Below are 19820 nucleotides of genomic sequence, written 5' to 3'. Positions count from 1 at the left end.
TGACTTGTCAAGATCACCTAGGTAAGGTCTATTCAGATCCAGAATAGATCTTCACGGTCATTTATGGACCCACCATACGAATCTATCTATGGAAAACAATCATACTCAGCCACAAGTGATTACCTATGATGGTCATGAACTTAAATAAGCATCTTGAGTAACTTTACTACCTTGAATGTAGTTTCCACAATAAAGCCTAGTTTCTTTCTCCAAGCCATTGGTATGTTTGGTCCTTAAATCAAGACCCCTAACAGCTGTATGCACTCTAACAGATTCCTTAGGTCAGTGGTTCTCAACCTGTGGGTCCCCAGATGTTTTGGCCTTCAACTTCCTGAAATCCTAACAGCTGATAAACTGGCTGGGATTTCTGGGAGTTGTAGGCCAAAACACCTGGGGACTCAGAGGTTGAGAGCCACTGGCTTAAGTCATTCAAAGCTACAAATATGATGCAGAATCTCAGCTTTTCCTCCTTATAGTTCCTTGCTCCAACTCTATTATGATACTTTCAAAAGCAATCTTCTCTCGAGCAACATTTGCAGTGGTTGTAAATGAAAAGAGAAAATGAAGTTTCACATTAAAATGTTTAAACATAAACTTGTACATAGTAGTTTGCAGTGAAAAAAAATCTTATTACTGAAGGAGAGAAACAAATACAAGTGAGGCAAGCTTATACATCAGTAGTGGAAAGTATCTTCTGGGTGCCTATAACATGCACATTTGGGTCTGAAGGCATATATATATATATATATATATATATATATATATATGATTTTGTGAAATTAATGTAAAACTCACTGTGTATTTATAAGTACTAAAAAGTGGAAACTTAATTAACACACAGGAAGGCAACAGAAATAAAATAAATTAAAGGCATTAATAAAAGCTTCTTTCCATATACAAATATCCTTTGGCTTTTTAAAAACTTTACTGACGCTGACTGTACAAGCATTAATTCCTAAGCAAAAAAAATGTACAAAAGTCTTATTTTCATTATTAATTTTTACATGAAGGAGACAGCTTAATAATGAATGCATCAACTCCTTAGTAAAATGCTCCAATGCTCTGAAGCTTCTTTGCATCTCTAGTAAGCTGGAAATTAAAGCTTTAACCCTCATTTCCCACACTAGAGCTTTGCTCAAATGCAGGAAAACCACCAGGTGCTTTGGACAGAAAATGGAAGGCACTTAGCATCTTCTGAAAGATGCATGGCAATTGTAAGTCAAAGTCTATCCCAAGCCTTGACTTTCCTACTGGTGTGACTCAAAGCACACCTATTTACTTGGCTTTGCAATGCACAAGGATGCAATGCATTCAACATGAAGTCCCTTTGACCATGGGGCATCCCCATTCCCCCCTTGTCCTTTGTACATAGCCATCCAGTGCCAGACTAAATAACTCTGTAGGTCTGCTGATGCAGTTGGCTTATACATGATACCACATTGCAGGCAAGACTCCCATTTGGAAAAAAGGCAATTAATGAATTCCTCAATCTTGTCTTAATTCTTTGCTTCAATAAAACTAATCCTATTCATAGGCAAATTCATAGGCTGCTATCCTATACTGACTTACCTGAAAGTACTTTATATACTCTCATATAAGTCTAGAAATCTTAAGTCAAAAAATTAACCCCCCAAAATTGGATGGACTTATCCATGGGTCAATGTGAGTACTGTGCTTGAATTCTTACCACAAAAGGAACCATCTCCTTCTCTGAATAGAGTGGCAAAAAGCAAAAGCTTAGTCTGTCCTGGGAAAATCTAAAAGAAGCTCCCTTTATTCTTCTTCTGGACTTTTTGAATGTTTGGCAAGGAAATGTCAGAATTGGCAACCAGGGGTGGCTGGCTCTTGAGGTGGCCTTGATTATTTTCTATTTCTGCAGAATGACCCTTGAGCTGTCCATAGATCATAACAAAATCCATAATCTTGGCCCTACGACTTGCCCTCGACCTATACATGAGATGAGCTCACACAGAAGTATATGAGTGCATGTCCTTAAGATGCCTACTGATTTATAGTATCCCCATGAATTTCATATCGTTTTCCTAAGCAAGTAATACTCAAGGTTGTTTTACAAGTATGTATTATTTCTGAGTAGCCATTCAGAGGATTGCATTGTGCTATATACCATCCCAGGACAAGAGACTACACAATGTAGAAGTAGTTACTCTAGTAGGTGGCTACAGCAACCACCCTGGCAAACCTGTATCTTCTTTCTACTCTGTCACCTATGCTCCTTTCACTAGTCTCTTAGAGCAACTGAGGCAGTATTGGTGACATGCCAGTATTATTGTAACATGTACTGATATTTAGAAGATGTGCAAACAGGAGTCTATTTTGGTTTGCAAATTAAGGGTTCCCATTATTCCACGTGGGGGGAAAAGGCCTTGTTAATGTAGGCAATACACGTACAGAGCACTGCTGACACACCATGTCAAGAAAATAAACATCTTAAATTGGATTTCCTTAGGCTCTTAGTATGTCAGAACTTATTACGTTATTTAGCACTTTGGGGAGTTTGCCTGCAACCTAAGGCAGAACGCTTAGCTTCAGATGCATAACATGTATCTTAAGTCTCCTTCACCATTCATTTCTGGAAAAATGGACCAGAAAGCCAGAAGTTTGGATGCATTGTTTTCAAAGTGTCATATAGAAATATATAAAAGGGTCTTCCTGCCAATCTCCAGATATTTTTGATTATGTTCTTTCTGGATTTCATTTTTTCCCTTACATGGCTCACCACATAATAGCTGGTGCAAAGCTTTAGGTATTTTTCTGTTGTATTCTCACAGTTTAAAAAGTTTTCTCAGGTCCTTCCATGTCCTGGAAATCCATGGTGTGTTCCTTCTCAGCTCCTGCTTGTCTTTTCATTTGTATTTACTTATACATCTTTGGAAAATGAAATGCATTGGCAGTGCAAAATGGGGTGGGGGGGGCTGTTGAGCAACAAAGTCAAGGCAGCAAGAAGGGGATTTAGATTGGGTGGTGCGTAGGAGGGTTATCTGCAGGCACAGGATTCCACTGTCATGTTTGGATAGACCTTGAGTACCACGTTCATATTTTCGTCAAAGAACAAGATACTGAGAGATGACATCTTGTCTGGGACGCAGCAAGGTTCGGGGATTCCAGAGACAACGCCAACAGCTCTCACTATGCTCTGGATGGTGGCATGGTTTGAAGGCTTCAGAGCCTGCAGAAGACAAAAATAAAGACAATAATGGAATAGGAATATAGTTGATTGGAAGCATGTAGTGTTAACCTGGTACTTTATAGCAGTCTAATTATAGGAAGACTTTCACTATAAGCCTATGTTGGTTTTATACCAGTTTAATTCTCCTGTCTTCCAAAAAAGCCTATCAGCTGCATTTTAATAGATAACATGCCGTGAAGAGGCACTTTGATTGTGCTTTTCCTGCATAACAACAACAACAACAACAACAACAACAATTTTATTTAAAACCCACCCTAACTCCCCGTGGGGACTCATGGCATGGCAAGGAGTTGGATTAGATGGCCCTTATGGTCTCTTCCAACTCTATTGTTCTATGAATATATGAATTTTCTGTTTGAGAAGGGCACTTCTCTTTCCCTGAACTGTTGTAAACAAGTTTCCATGTTATATGGCTCAGGGTGAACAATTATGGCCATCCAGACATAACTGAACATACTTCAGTGCTACCTAGTTTAGCCAAAGATGAGAAGCAGTGGGACTTCCAAAATCTCAACACCTTTTAGTATGGGGGCAAGTTCATCCTCTAGTATATAGCACATATTCATAGCACATATTGCTATTGCCAAGCTGGAATGTTTTCAGAGGATGGCAGCCATAGTAGTAAAAGGTCTGGAGACCATGTCCTATGAAGAGCAGCTTAGGGAGCTGGGTGTGCTTATCCTGGAGAAGAGAAGTTTAAGGTGGGACATTATAGCACATTTAAATATCTGTTATACTGAAGATGGAGCAACTATGTTTTCTGCTGCTCCAGAGACCAGACACAGAGCAAATGATTTAAATTACAGAAAAGGAGATATCACTATAGATATCCAAGCATAGCATGATTTATACACATATATATGGTGCAGCGGGTTAAACTGCTGAGCTGCTGAACTTGCTGACGGAAAGGTCAGCAGTTCAAATCCAGGGAGTGGGGTGAGCTCCTGCTGTTAGCCCCAGTTTCTGCCAACCTAGCAGTTCAAAAACATGCAAATGTGAGTAGATCAATAGGTACCATTCCAGCGGGAAGGTAAAGGCACTCCATACAGTCATGCCGGCCACATGACCTTGGAGGTGTCTATGGATAACGGCGGCTCTTCGGCTGAGAAATGGAGATGAGCACCAGCCCCCAGAGTCGGACACGACTAGACTTAATGTCAGGAGAAAACCTTTACCTTTACCTATGTCACAAACAGTATGTCTGCCTTTAATACTTCATGATGCCTTTGATAGAGATTTAAAACTTTGCTAATCTCCTGTGTGTGTGTGTGTGTGTGTGTGTGTGTGGTGGGGAGCACTTCAAAGGATTTCTCTCCACTGCAGATTACAAGATAACCAGAGTTCCCATATATTCTACCCACATTACGTGAAGCTCTCAAGGCTGGAGTCTTGCATCTCCTTACATGAAACATAAATTTGTGTGAAATTAACTAAGCGGCAGAGGAACCAAGAAATACAGTTACTGAATTGCAAAGATGGACAACTGGTTTTGGGCTAAAAATGCATTTGAGTGAATAGTGTACCCACCCTTTCCTTTCCTTTCTCTCCCCCCTGCTATTGCTGCTGCTGTTTGTGATGCCCAAAAAACAACACAGGTCTTTTCGGTCTCATTCTGGGATGAAAAATCTTGTGGTGGTGGATAATTTTTTTAATGTCTTGTCTCAGCACATTGGTCTCTTGTTAAGGAGGAGAAAGTTTCTAAGTCCTTGTTTTTATATTTCCAATCCTTAGACACCTCTGTATGTGTTTTGGGCAGCAAGCCCAAAATAGCTAAAGCATAGTGGTAAACATTTGAATCCATATTCATTTCTCCACCTCTTTCTGTCATCATGTTACCTTCCTTGTCTTCCAGTTGGTCTGCATCTGACTTTGCAAGCATATTTATCCAACAAAGAAAGGGATTAATGGAAACATGTCCAGGAAAGGAGGGGGGGGGGGGGAGGATACAGCAGGGAGAATCAGATAGTATTTACTTGTGCATTTATTTGTAGTATAAGAGAGGCATAATAGGGAGGCTGCTATAATGCTGACACACATTTTTTCAGAAAACTTGATAATTTGTCAGAGAGTCAAAGGTACATATGGTATTGCTTTGTACTTCCACAGAGACAACAATTTCCCTATCTCTTTACAGAGGAGAAAATAATACTTTCCAAACTGTTGTGTCAGACCTGAGAGCTCAAAGCACTCCAGGTGATTAATTGCTGTGGCCAGTATTTCCTTCCAATCAATTTCTTCTGGGGGAAAGTGATTCTGTCATATCAGATTAGATGTAGTTTGACATCATGTTAATTGCTATGGAATCATTGGATCTGTAATTTGGCGAAGCACCAGCACTCTTTGGCAAAAAGACTAAAGACAGTGTAAAACTACAATATCCATGATTCCAAAGCAGTGACTTGTGGCAGGTAAAGTGGTGTCAAACTGCATTAAATATACAGTATAGACACACATATACAAGAACATTTAGTCAAAGGTTCCAAGTTCTCAGAGCCCAAGGTGCATCTGTACTGCTTGTAGAATCGTAGATTTGGAAGAGACCTCACGGGCTATCCAGTCCATCCCTCTGCCCAGAAGCAGGAAAATCTCATTCAAAGCACCCCTGACAGATGGCCAACCAGCCTCTGCTTAAAAGCCTCCAAAGAAGAAGCCTCCACCACAGTCCGGGGCAGAGAGTTCCACTGCTGAACAGCTCTCACAGTGAGGAAGTTCTTCCTAATGTTCAGGTGGAATCTCCTTTCCTGTAGATTGAAGCCAGGGCAGCAAAAAATAAACTTGCTCCTTCCTCCCTATGACTTCCCCTCACATATTTATACATGACCCTCATCATGTCTCCTTTCAGCTTTCTCTTCTTCTCAGGCTAAACATGCCCAGCCCTTTAAGCCGCTCCTCATTGGCCTTGTTCTCCAGACTCTTGACACATTCCTGCTTGTCAACATCTCCCTTAAATTGCGGTGCCCAGAATTGGACACAGTGTGATTCCAGGTGTGGTCTGACCAAGGCAGAATAGAGGGGGAACATGACTTCCCTGGATCTAGACACTATACTCCTATTTATGCATGGCAAAATCCTATTGGCTTTTTAAGTTGCTGTGTGACATTGTTGGCTCATGTTTAACTTGTTGTCCATGAGGACTTCAAGATCTTTTTCACACATACTGCTGTCGAGCCAGGCACTGGCCATTCTGTATCTTTGCATACGGAATTTTATTTTGTTAGTTTTGCCCCCTCTCTTTAATCTGTTAAGATCGTTTTGAATTCTGCTCCTGTCTTCTGGAGTGTTGGCTACCCTTCCCAATTTGTAGGTTAAAGATAAAGGTTTTCCCCTGACGTTATGTCCAGTCATGTCTGACTCTGGGGGTTGGTGCTCATCTCCATTTCTAAACTGAAGAGCTGGCGTTGTCCGTAGGTCATGTGGCTGGCATGACTGCATGGAGCACCGTTACCTTCCCTCCGGAGCGGTATCTATTGATCTACTCACATTGGCATGTTTTCGAACTGCTAGGTTGGCAGAAGCTGGAGCTAACAGCGGGCGCTCACTCCGCTCCTGGGATTTGAACCTGGGACCTTTCGGTCTGCAAGTTCAGCAGCTCAGTGCTTTAACACACTTCGCCACCGGGGTTGCTCTCCCAGTTTGTAGACATCTGCAAACTTGTTGATCATGCCTTCTAACTCATCATCTAAGTAATTAATAAAGATGTTGAACAGAATTAGGCCCAGGATGGAACCTTGAAGCTTACTAAATAAACTGCAGCTTGCTGTTGCAGCTTACTAAATACAAAATATGTTTTGTCACAGAAACACTCCTCGATTCTCTTTCTCTCCCCGCATTTCTCCTATCCCTTTATCTGCAAAGGTTCTGCTGATTCCCCCTCCACATGTGAATCCTACCTCCTTCCTTGATGCTTACATAAAGATGCTGTTGCACTCTTACTTCTATTCTCAGTATTCCTAAGTGTCTCTTCTCCACTTGTTTTCCTCCTCTCCTCCTCTATCTCCCCTTGTCTCACTCCTCTACCTATCTCATTCCCCTTAAGTGACCTCATCTTATCCAGTGATTCTGTTTTATTTTTCTCCATCTCAAGCCCTTCTCCCTCCAATGGCAGCCTATCAGGCAGCTCAGCTGTGGCTGCAAATAAGATCTCGACTGATACACTATAGCATGAATACAAAAAAGGAAGAATGAGATAAGACAGAGAAAGCAACAAGAAAAGAAGGAAGAGCAAGAGGAGAGAGCAAACAGGGACAGAATGAAAGAGAAAGGGAAAAGGTAAGACGAGAGCAAGCTGACTGTGTGCTTGTGTGTGAGAAAGAGAAGGAGGAGGAGGCACCTATGTTGTAGAAGTAATGCAATTTGACACCACTTTGTTGTTGTGTGTTTTCTGGGCTTTATGGCCATGTTCTAGAAGCATTCTCTCCTGACGTTTTGCCCACATCTATGGCAGGCATCCTCAGAGGTTGTGAGGTATATGGAGAAACTAAGCAATGAAGGTTTTATACGGTATATCTGTGGAAGGTCCTGGGTGTCAAAAGGACTATTGTCTGTTGGAGGCCAGTGTAAATGTTGTAATTCATCACCTTGATTAGCATTAAATGGCCTTCCAAGCTTCACATCCTGGCCTGGGGGAATCCTTTGTTCAGAGTCGTTAGCTGTCCCTGATTGACTCATGTCTGGAATTCTTTTTTCAGAGTGTTGCTCCTTATTTACTGTTCTGATTTTGGGTTTTTTTAAAATACTGGTAGCCAGATTTTGTTCATTTTCATGGTTTCAGCCTTTGTCAACACATTGATATCACTTTAATTGCCATGGCTCCATGCTGTGGAATCCTGTGAGTTGGAGTTTGACAATGTAAGTTTGGAAGGAAAGGCTAAATACCTCGTAAAACTACAACTCTCATGATTCCATAGTATTGAGTCTTTACAGTCAAAGCGGTATCAAACTGCATTCATTCTACAGTGTGAATTCACTCAGAGAGAGAGAGAGCCCATCCACTCTACAAGAAACCCAGCTGCCAGTTGGTATCCTGAGTGAATGGGACAGAAGATTAAATGAAGATTAAATTAAACATTATTTATATGTTTATTTTCAGTATAGAAAAGGTTGTACTAAGATATGTTTTAAAACAACTAAATCGTTTTACTTTCCTTCCTTCAAAAATTAAAAACGAAAAGAAGTTCCTCCAAATTCTGCTTCCAAATCACAGAATGTGCCCGCTCCTGACTTCCCATGCGGTAGTTAACTCCTCGTTTATGTATACCACGATAAGAAAAAGAAGGGCCTTGGCACAGCAGTGCTCCTGCTCTTTGAAAAGTCATAAAATGAAAAAGGACAGCGCCTGAAATCTGAGTTGCAATGCAGCTGCTCCCAAATGGTTGTCCAGAGATTGCTGAACGAGACATGCTCTCAGTGATGAAGACCTGCTAATTTAGTCTGAAATAGGCACAGGTAATTCAGGCATTACCCAAGGGGTCTGGATCCAATTGTAAAGGGGAAATTTTCATTAATCTATAATAATCGAACCACAGTCGTGGAAATGAAAACCACAGTACGTGCCAAAGTCATGCTTTCACTCATGCTGTATTGTATTCTTTATTACAGCCTTTAAGAAATCTTGTTATATTAAACTAATATAATATTCAACCAGAACTGAATTCAGAGGAGGCAGCCTGGATATCTTGGTGACAGTTCCTCTGGACTGAAATTATTTGTTGAATGCCAGGCTGATAAATAGGAAGTTGATGATCAAGTTGTGCTAGAAGACCTAGGCAGATTAACTCTGTAGGAATCTCTGGGTCCTTCAGCACAACTTTATGACCAAATGTTATCATTGAAGGATCTAGATATTTCTAGACATGTGTTCTCTTAGGTTTTATTCACCTTTTTCTCTTTCAAGACAGCTTTGTGACCTTATCCTTTCTTTCATCATGGAATCCAAGAAAATATACATGGGATAATCATGTTGTTTCCCATCCTAAAAAGACATAGACTTGCTTAACTTCAGCAAAAATGCTACATTGTGTGGCTTTCCATTGGATGTCCTTCCTAGGCATGCCAGCCAGGTCCAATCCTTTGGTATTTTTTTGGAAATTTATAAAACATTTTTAAATATTCAGAGGATTATGGGAATAATTAGATGATTTAAGGTTAGTAGAGCTATTTTTTAGTTTTTTATATTTTTTTTTCTACATGACCATGCTTTCTGCGTATTTTTCCTGTGCATATTTCTAAAATAACTGTAAGTATCCTTGAGGGCTTTATGGAAGGGCAAAAGGCAGAATAAAATAAGGCCTATAAATAGCTCAAAACCCACCAAACATATTGCAATATGAGCTACAGAATGTTCCTTCCTAAATCAAAGAAAACCATCAATCAGGCACTAAAGAATGTTCATAAAGAGAATCTTTAAAAGAAGAAACAAGGTAGAAGGATTTTATACTGTATGGTTTTAAATGTATTTATTGTATTTTGTTAAATTATTCAATTGTTTTAATTGCTTATGTTTTATCTTCTTGTATATTGGCATTGAATTTTTGCCAGATTGTGAGCCGCCCTGAGTCCCTTCGGATGAGAAGAGCGGGATAGAAATGAGGGAAATAAATAAATCTAGCCCATTGTATACAACGAGTACTATTATTTTTTAAACTAGCTTTTCTCGTGTTTCTTTCAACCTTAGCTTTACGTGTAAGAATTCAGCAGTTGAAGAGTTCACTGGTATGGATATAAAGGGGAGAGGGAAGTAGTTTACCTGCTAAAGTTATGTGTTTCAAGCAGCTGCTAAAACTATAGTACCACTGTTGTATCAATGGAACCTATTCTTCTGATTGCACTTATCCACTTCTAAATGTGTGCATGTGTATTTGTATTAATTTGGGATGTGCATTTTTTGTTAGTCATCGTAAGTTGTATCAGATTTGTAAATTTTGTACTTACGAGGCAATATCCGACACGTGGGCGCCATAAACTTAAGAATCGAAATGTACCCAATACCTTTTCACTTGCATTTTGTAAATCTCGGAAGCCTCCCAAAGTCAGTTTTATTCTCTACACAAGAAAGCAAAGCAAAGCCAAAAGGGCTGCCTTTCCTCTTTAAATTAATGGTCTCTCGTCATTAGGAGAGGGAAAGCAGGGAAAAGAGTTCACTGGGAAAAAGGCTGAGAAAGCACAAAACTCTGTGAAATGTAGTTTGGGAAGGTGAGGAGCTCTATGGCCGGGCTGTGGGGCAGCTGGTTAGTAGCCAGCTGCAATAAATCACTATGACCAAGAGGTCATGAGTTCGAAGCCAGCCTGTGTCGGAGTGAGCACCCGACCATTAAAAAAATAGCCCTGCTCATTGTTGAACTAAGCAACCCAAAAGATAGTTGCATCTATCAAGTAGGAAATTTAGGTACTGCTTATGCGGGGAGGCTAATTTAACTAATTTACGACACTATAAAAATCGTCCAGCAGCATTTGGAATGAGGAAGTATCCATCAAGGTGTCAAAGTGGATGATGAAGCAGCTGCTCACCCTGTGGCTGGATTCGAGCACACCCTCAGGAAGCTGGAGAATGTTAAATTGCCACTGTGTTTCTGTCTCTGTCTCTATGTTCATATGGCATTGAATATTTGCCATGTATGTGTACATTATGATCTGCCCTGAGTCCCCTTCAGGGTGAGAAGGGAAGAATAAAAATACTGTAAATAAATAAAATAAAACCATTCAAAAGGCCCTGCCCCAAACTACATTTCCCAGAATTCTGCTTGCATCAGAAAACCCCAACCAGGATAGGGGAGAGCTATTTTCCGTCTGTAGCAGCAGCTAGCCAGAGTTCCAATAAATTGTTGAATCTGCAAAGAGGATTGACTGATCCTTCTAGTAAGTAAATCATTGCTGGGCTGGGAAGAAATCCCTAAATTGATGGCCCTCCAACTCTAGCATTCTATGAAAATGTATCTTTTATCTGAAATACTTGGGACAAGAAATGTTTCATATTTTGGATTTTGGAATATTGGCATGCATATAATGAGATATCTTGGAGATGGGACCCAATTTTAATAATGTCAGGAGAGAATGTTTCTATAACATGGCCATACAACCCGGAAAATTCACAGCAACTCAATTTGAATAACGTTGTGCATGAAACTAGGTTGGAATACCCTGAACCATCAGAAAGCAAAGGCATCCTTATCTCAGCCACTCATGTGGACAATTTTGGACTTCATGGATTTCAGTGTTCTAGATAAGGGCTACTTTAGCTATACTATGTTTTAAGGTATCTCTGATTTATGGTAACTCTAAGGTGAACCTATCATAGAATTTTCTTGATAAGATTTGTTCAGAGAGGTTTTGCTACTGGCTTTCTCTGAGGTTGAGAATAAGTGACTTGCCCAAGGATTTGAACCCTAGTCTCCCAGTATCTTAGTCCAATGCCCTGATCCACACTAACTCACATTATCAAGCACTTGTTTTTTTGGAATGTATCATGCCTGCTCATGAAATATTCAAAGTATGTTATTACTACCAATAGTCATGAATTACATATTTGGATATTATATTTTAAAAACAACATATAATTCTTCCCTACAATCTAATATCTACACACAAACTAGTTCTGACTTAGCTATTTTAGGACAGGCATTTTAAAACTGATGGTTTGTTGCATGCTTAGTTTAGTAACAGCTAACTAAATTTTACTGATGCTTTAAACAACACTATATACAGTTTCGTGAAAAGTTTTGAAATGCATTTTTCCTTTATGTGTGTTTGCATAGAAAAGAAGAATAGTTTTTAAAAAGAAGATACATTACCTTTGGAATAGGGAACTGGCATTCACCTGAGCAGTAATAGGCATCAAAAGATTTAGGGGAAATAATCCAGTCGCTCCAGCCAATGTCTGCAAAATCCACCTTGAGGTAGCGCCGCGCACAATATCTTGGCTCATTCCACTGCTTCCTCCTTGCCTTTTTAAGCGTCTGCTCATCGAACTGGAGAGTCTGGCTTTTTTGTTGGTTATTCTTTCTCTGCTTTTTCTTGTTTTTGGCCCGTTCTGCGAGGCGTGGCTGGAGGGTTTTGTAGTGTTTCCTGTCCTCCCAGCCTTCATCCTCACTGTATTGGTACTCAGCTCCTGGAAGCTCGTTGTTTTGCAAAGGCAAAAGGACATTGGTGGAGCGTTTTTGTCGCCCTTCACCGAGGCCACTCTTCGAATGGCTCCCAGGCAGGGGACTTCGGTGCCCTTGCAAGCTAGAAACAACGTTCTCTGGTTCCGAAATGGCAGAGTCGTTGGCATAAATGAGGATGTATGGTTCGTAACTGGGATCCCCGTTCTTCCAAGGGTGTTGCCCAACAGAGGCTATTTTGACTCCAAGGATCAAGTCATTGTTTTCTTTGGCTTTACTCAATACATCAGTAATGTTCTTCCATTGCCAAGAATGGACATGCCGATACGCAGTGGAGATGTTGACCAAGTAATGTCCCAGGGTCCGAGTTTGGTTTCCCAAAGCAGGCAAATTCAACAGCAAGAGGCTAATCTGCATGTCAGATCTCCTGGGCCCATGACGAGAAGAGCTCTTCAACTGAGGACAATTTGCAGTACTGTTCCAGAAATCTCCGACATAATAATGCAACAGAGCTGACAAGATGTTCTCAGACTTTGTGAGGGAGGTTAGATTAAAAACATGTACTTCTTTGTTTCCAGGAATCCCTAGGAAAAGAAAAAGACTGACATGAGAAAGATTCATGGTGCCACCTGTTGTTTTTGTACCTTTATTAGTCAATCTTACGCAGAATTTCCCTGTAATTGCCACCCATTATCTTTTACATATGTAAATAAAATATGAAAAAGATTGATTGGCAAAAGGTCCATTTTCATCAGTGGATTGAGACTGAAGGAAGTGTTTGATTTGGCTCTGGGGCTAGAAAGACAAGGCAAATGAATTTTTCCTTCTAACAGCAGTTTTTCATATTTCTTTCAATATGCTCAGAAAGGTACTTAATATTTATGATCTGTTAATCCAGTTTGTTATTTAACCAATTAAAAACCAAAATAGTTAATCCATGGAAAACCTTTTCCTTAACTCTTTGCACTTCCAGGTAGAATATTTTTTACAATATGAACATTAACACTTAATGAAATTAACTCTAATATACTGTTTGTACAAAAGCACAGAGGGCCCTTGGGATATGCTTTGGTTTGGTTCCAGGACCCCCATGGATATCAACATTCATAAATGTTCAAGTCCCATTATGTACAATAACATTTCTTACAAAAATTGCAAAATCAAGCTTGCCTTTTGGGTTTTCTTGTGGGGTATATTCAAGCCCTGAATGGTTGAATCCATGGGTACAGAATTTGCAGATATGGAGGGCTGATTGCAATTGTTTACACTAATTATCTTACTGTCATGGGGTTTTTTTTTTAACTTTGGGAACTGGAATTGTCATTCTCCTTTGTGTATTGTAATTATATACATTAACAAACACTGGGAAGGTAAAGCATATAGGATGAGCTCTCCAGTATCATCCAGGCCATCATTCAGAGAAGATAAGGACAAGGATAGTAGATTGTATGTTTATTTATAGGGGTATCTGGGTTGTCAAAGCACACTTTCCACCAGAAGGAGGTAATAGAATCACACTGGAGGACCAAAAGATTGCCAGGAAAGTTATCTTGAGGAATATCTAGATCTTACAGTGCAACTCTATGTTTAACGTCTATCAGAAGTTGATAATGGAGTCTTACTGGTGGACATACAAATTTGGCAAGAATACGTTTTCATCAATGAATCTTCAAATTTGCAAAAGTGAAACCAGCAAATGTAGAGGGCTAACTGTATATGCATAGTGTCTATCTTGGCAGATGTGTATATAGAAGAATGGTATCTAATGGAGACAGAAGTTGCATAATATTTCTTCAAAGAGCCTTGAGGGGATTTTGGAGGACCCTAAGTTGCGAGGTCACAGAATGGGACAAGAGGGAATCGTCTCACTGTTAACTAAGATAGGGATGAAGGAAAGCTTCCTCTTAGTAATAGCAATGGGGTCTATGGCAGTCTTCATGTTTAATGGCAGTGGAGATTTAGGAGAACCTCATTCCTGGTGGATATGTCATAGGATGAAGATGCAGAAGCCTTAAACATACATATGGACATAAAAAGAGAGCTTTCTTCATTCCACCTGCTTATTGAGAAAGAAAGCCTTGTGACAATTGCTTCTACTAAAACAACAAAGTGCCAGAAATTCTTGCAAATCTTCAGCTGATTACTGAACAGGTTCTAATCTCCCTTCTCCTTGCCCCTCTTTTATTATATATCTGAAAATACAACCTAGACATGACTGGAAACACAAGTGTAATATGGTCACAAACTCATCAGAAATCTTTGACTAAAACTGCCTGTTGCAAAACAAAGTGTTATGTTTGTGAAAACATCCAGTTGTGAAAACCTGATCTCTCTCTCTGATCGACTTTTGCACTGCCTTCCCCAAATATCTTGGATAGTCTGCAGATGCCTGCCTGCCTAAGATCTAGAGGAGGTAGTGACACCTAAAGGTAGAGGGCAGAAATACTCGTTTGAGCAAATAATGTATCTGAGGATACACCTACACTTTAGAATTAAAGCAGTTTGACGCCACTATAACTGGCATGGCTCAATGCTATGGGATTCTAGGAGTTATAGATTAGAGGAGCACCAGCATTTCTTAGAAGAAGGCTAAAGACCCTGTAAAACTACAACACCCAGGATTCCATAGCAATGAGCCATGGCAGTTAAAGTGGTGTTAGGTAAAGGTAAAGGTATTCCCCTGACATTAAGTCTAATCATGTCTGAGGGTTGGTACTACTCATCTCTATTTCTGAGCCGAAGAGCCGGCATTGTCCGTAGACATCTCCAAGGTCATATGGCTGGCATGAGTGCATGGGGCACCATTACCTTTCCACCAGAATGATACCTATTGATCTACCCACATTTGCATGTTTTCAAACTGCTAGGTTGGCAGAAGCTGGGGCTGACAGCGGGAGCTTACTCCGCTCCCCAAATTCAAACCACAGACATTTCGGTCAGCATGTTCAGCAGCTCAGCGGTTTAACCCACTGTGCCACCGGGGCTCAAAAGTGGTGTTAAAATGCAGTAATTCTAAAGCGTAGATGCACCCTCTGTGAAACACTTCTGCTTTCACCCGTCTTGCTTTGGTCTGTGTGTTTGTGTGTGCAAGTGTGCATCTTAAAGTGGGGGGTGTTTGGGTTTCCATAACCAACAAAAAGAAAAAAGTGTCACTTGGCCTGCAATAGTCCTTCAAACACAAAGTATAAAAAGTGAAAAAAGTACCCAATATGCACATGCAGGGATAATATTATTGACTGTAAAACAAAACCTAAACACATATTGTTGAACCATTGTACAGGGCAATGGCTTTAATACAGATTTGTGTATGTATGTATTAGATATTGATATGTCTGTATCACCCATCAATCTTGCAGGGTGCTTTATGCTTTATGCTTTATGACAAAAAATAGAAAATTAAAAGTCAATACAAAAGAACCTGTTAAAGGCCACTAAAGCATCACAAAACTGTTAGGCAGAAGAAAGGGAAATCTAAAATGCTGGGGGAAATTAACATACATTTTATCTGGAAGAAGCCTTCTGAAAATAGGCACACAAAGCAAGAAACAAATGCTGGGATCCCAAATTGGGAGATGCAGCTGCAACAATTGAACCATGGTAGCTTTGTTTCCAAGGTCCGTCTCCACCCAAGACTACTTTTCATGCAATGTCGTCCCCTACAAAACAGAAATGCCTGAAGGGTAGGAGAGAGGGGCAATGAGCAATGACACACCCAGCCCTTTCTCTATAGAAGGTTGTGCTAGAAATTCCTCTGTTATGAAGGTTGCAGGATTTAAAAGATAGATCTTTTCATGTCCAAAACCAAGGAGTGCCTTCTTCTTGCAATGAGATCCCGTTGGACCAAACAAAAGTTTCTTCTCCTATATGATTTTTAAACTTATTCTGGCTGATTAAGAAGCTAGTGGACCCTCATAGGCTTGTATAGTGTTTTTCTGTTTGGGTTGGTTAATAATTTACTCTATTGTTGATTTTCTTTTAATTTAGTTTAGATTCAGAATTATTTTAAACATCCTCCATTTGAAACCAGTAAGAATGTGCAGACAGAGATTCCTAAGGTGAACTCTTTTTTATTTTTTGCAGATAAGTAATTTGTATGTTACTGAAAGTTTTAGCAACTTTCAGATGTTGACACATAGGAAAATACTTATCACTAAACACCCAGGAGATTGCTCCATTGCCATTGTGACCATTCCCTTGTTTCAGGTTCCATTTATATTTTTCCCTGTAATTCTGTTCAGAATATATTGTGAATAAAACATTTAACAACATATTAATGATATATTATGGTTTTAAAGCCATCTTTCCAAAGAAATCAAGAACGGGTTTTGACACTTTAAAAGTTGCTATGCTTTATCAATAGATGTCACTGTTTTCCTGCATTTCAGTTAGCAATGCTGTGGAAACTCTTAAAGAGATGGTTATTAGATGCCACTAATGTACATTAACTTTGGTTTGGGGAAAGGCAGAAAGGAATACATGCTTTTAGTTCTGGAAGAGAGAACATATTTGATCATGGAACAGACACAGTTTTTTTACCAACTTTAAATCATAAACAGCAACCATTAAAAAAATGATCTAGAGACCAAACTAAAACATTGTCTGTTGATACTTTACAAATATTTTCCATGTCTAATGTCATGCCTAAACTAGTTAATACAAAGTGGATTTTAAAGCAGTTCTCTCCTGCTTTTCGATCGGCATTAATGATATTCAGACAGGAGACATGTTTCAGATCAAAGCAGGAATCCCAGGAATATTTACTTGTCAGTTTCAGCCAATAGAATGAGTCTTAATTTCCAAGTAAACTTTTAAGGACAGGATAAAGATGCTTTTCTTAGTATCCTATGCTTTTTGAACAGAGTTTCAATCTACATACTTAATTTTCAGAAATCTTTTTTGATATCATACTCTGCACAATGTTTTAACAGGGAGGCAGGCATAGATAGATTAGAGGCTTTTGCAGATAGAAACAACTTGGTCTTCTTACATCTAATACCAGAGTGGTTCTTTAGTATCAAAAGTATCTTAAAGCGCTGCCAGGTACAACTGCAATCCATATGAAAGAATAATCCAAGCAACTGGACACAGATGTTGACTGTTGTGATAAAGTATAACCCTGCAGCGATGATTACAAATGCATGTTGCAACACATATATTTCCTAAGATATTACATGCATAAAGGGGATCACTTTTAGAGATAAATAAATGGTAGATGGAGGCAAGGTGGTTTCATTTCCATGATGCCTAGCAACTCAAACTTGCAAATGCCTTCTCAAGGAGTAACCTTACCCCAGGGAAGCTTCCAGTTTTCTTACCTGGATTTATTTTGGGGAAGGATGATTAAATACAGCCAGAGGAAATTAACAGCAGATGCAGAAATATCCAAGGTCTCCCCATTCACTATTAATGTCCTCTTATGTATGCTACACCTGTTTCCTTTATAAGGGAAGAATCAGTGTGCATACTGCTGTAACATTGATCAAGTTTCAGTACAAGATATTGTCTTGGCATGAGAAGGAGGGGGTTGTTTAGCCAGTTCATTAGTTTGTATTGTTTTCAGCTTTTTTATCGGATCTTGTAAAATTTTAATGGGAACATTTGTCTTTTCAAAAATCTATTTACCTGCCTCTTTTGAAGATGGCTTGGAAATTAATCCAAGTCCACTATCAAAAGAAACACCATGTCTCTTCATTTGCAGAAAATAGCAACTTACTACAAGTTTTCAAACACTTCCCTCCCCCAAATTTCTATCATGCCATTTTTGGGCTCCTTCATATGGCCAAAATTGCCTCCATATTGGCACAGGGCAGATTTTGCTTAACAACAAGGCAAATGTGTCAAGGTGATGATGGAGTGATGGATGGATGCAGACAGATTTTTGCAGAATGATTGCTCATACCCTTTCTCCACCACATGCCTGATCGCCATTTTCACATGTGTCTGGCATATGGTTTGTGAATGCACACATAATACAACAAACCCTCTTCTAGGATACAGTGGGGCCTCTTATGACTGTAAAAAAAAGATTCTACTACAGTATTTCTGTACTAACAAGGTAGCAGTTTAATATGTGGCAAGTAAACCTGATTGCTAGCCATATGATAGGTTTACAGCCATTCCATAAATGCATGTCTTACCATCCTATTACGCAAGTTGTGACCTCATTACCGAGTTGCATTCATATTTACAATCATGGCACCATTACCACAATTGCAAATGCACCTACAATCTACTTTAAAAGCAGAAGTTGTAGCGAGTGAAAGAGTTCTGTGATGCTCATGATTAGGGCACTGAAGGATGACATGTCCAGCCTGCTCCTGCCAATAAGCTGAGGCATGACAAGCAGAAGCAGAGATCCCTGCCATCACAACTTTTCATCAAACCATGGCTTATTACTGGCAGGAGGACAGATGTGTTGTGCCAGCCAAAAAAGCCAATGATAATTCGGATTGAATCAATAGAAATATAGTGTCTAGATCAGGGGAAGTAATAATTCCACTCTATTCTGCTTTGGTTGGATCTCACCTGGAATACTGCATCCAATAATACAGTTCAGGAAAGATACTGACAAGCTGGAATGTGTCCAGAGGAAAGCAACCAACATGAGCAATGTTTTTGAAGCCCTTTCCAATGAGGAATGGCTTAGGGAGTTGCATATGTTTAGCCTTGAGAAGGTTAACCGGGGATATGGTGTCCATGTTTAAATATTCGAAGGGATGTCATATTGAATATGAAGTTTTCTATTACTCCAGAGACTAATGACTTCATCACACACAAGATTCTCTCCATTTCCACACACTTCTAAAACAGTTCATAGGGGAATCAGCATGGATACCATCATATGATACAATGGGATTTCCGCTTCTCACCCATGCTGCTTTGTCTGTGAATGGCTCTGAAGTGTAGTGAAATGGGAAGGGGATACCGGACTTGGTTAGAAAGCATCTTCTGAACTCCCAATGTATGGAGAAATGGGAGAAAGTGGGGGGAAACATGTGAGGTAGGATCTGTCAAATTTGCCTGAGTGAAATCATAGTGCCTAGTAAGTTTCAGCCTTCTGCAATTGTGAGTAAGGAGACTGGGCATATGTTGCCATGGATTGCGGTGGAGTCTCCTTCACTGGAGGTTTTAAAGTAAAGGTTAGCTGGCCATTTGTCAGGGGTGCTTTGATGGTGTGTTGATGACCATCTAACCTGTGCTTAAAACCCACCAGAGAAAGAGAGATAACATGGTTATGGCATCAAAGTTACAAACCCTATGCAGGATCTTGGCCAATATTGTTAGATATATGAGTCAGTGCTGCTTTTTTGGCCCCATCTACACTGCCATATAATACAAATCAATGCAATTAAACTGCATTATGAAACTGTATTATATGGCAGTGTAGATGGGGCCAATTGAAAGTCTGAGGGTCAGTGTGTGGGATAACAGAAGCATTACAATGGAGAACTTAAATTGCCTGTTAAATTGCAATGGATAAATAAAATTGCTAGTTTACATGCCAGATATTTATGAAT

At 39.7% G+C, this 19820-nt stretch overlaps 1 protein-coding gene across 2 annotated transcripts in view; it reads right to left on the bottom strand.

Moving 5' to 3' along the window:
* Positions 1-562: 562 nt before the first annotated feature.
* The window catches only part of bmp3 (bone morphogenetic protein 3), a 51614-nt gene continuing 32356 nt past the window's right edge, over positions 563-19820 (bottom strand). For both annotated transcript variants that reach the window (XM_062981515.1, XM_062981514.1), the window contains exons 2-3: positions 11995-12887; positions 563-3187 (exon numbers count right to left, since the gene is read on the bottom strand). In XM_062981515.1, coding sequence (XP_062837585.1) covers positions 2996-3187; positions 11995-12887 — 1085 coding nt within the window. In that variant the 3' untranslated portion in view covers positions 563-2995. The remainder of the gene's footprint in view (positions 3188-11994; positions 12888-19820) is intronic.

Source organism: Anolis carolinensis, chromosome 5 (genome assembly GCF_035594765.1).
Source record: "Anolis carolinensis isolate JA03-04 chromosome 5, rAnoCar3.1.pri, whole genome shotgun sequence".
In the NCBI taxonomy this organism is placed as follows: Eukaryota; Metazoa; Chordata; class Lepidosauria; order Squamata; family Dactyloidae; genus Anolis; species Anolis carolinensis.
This window is presented reverse-complemented; position numbering and strand designations above follow the sequence as displayed.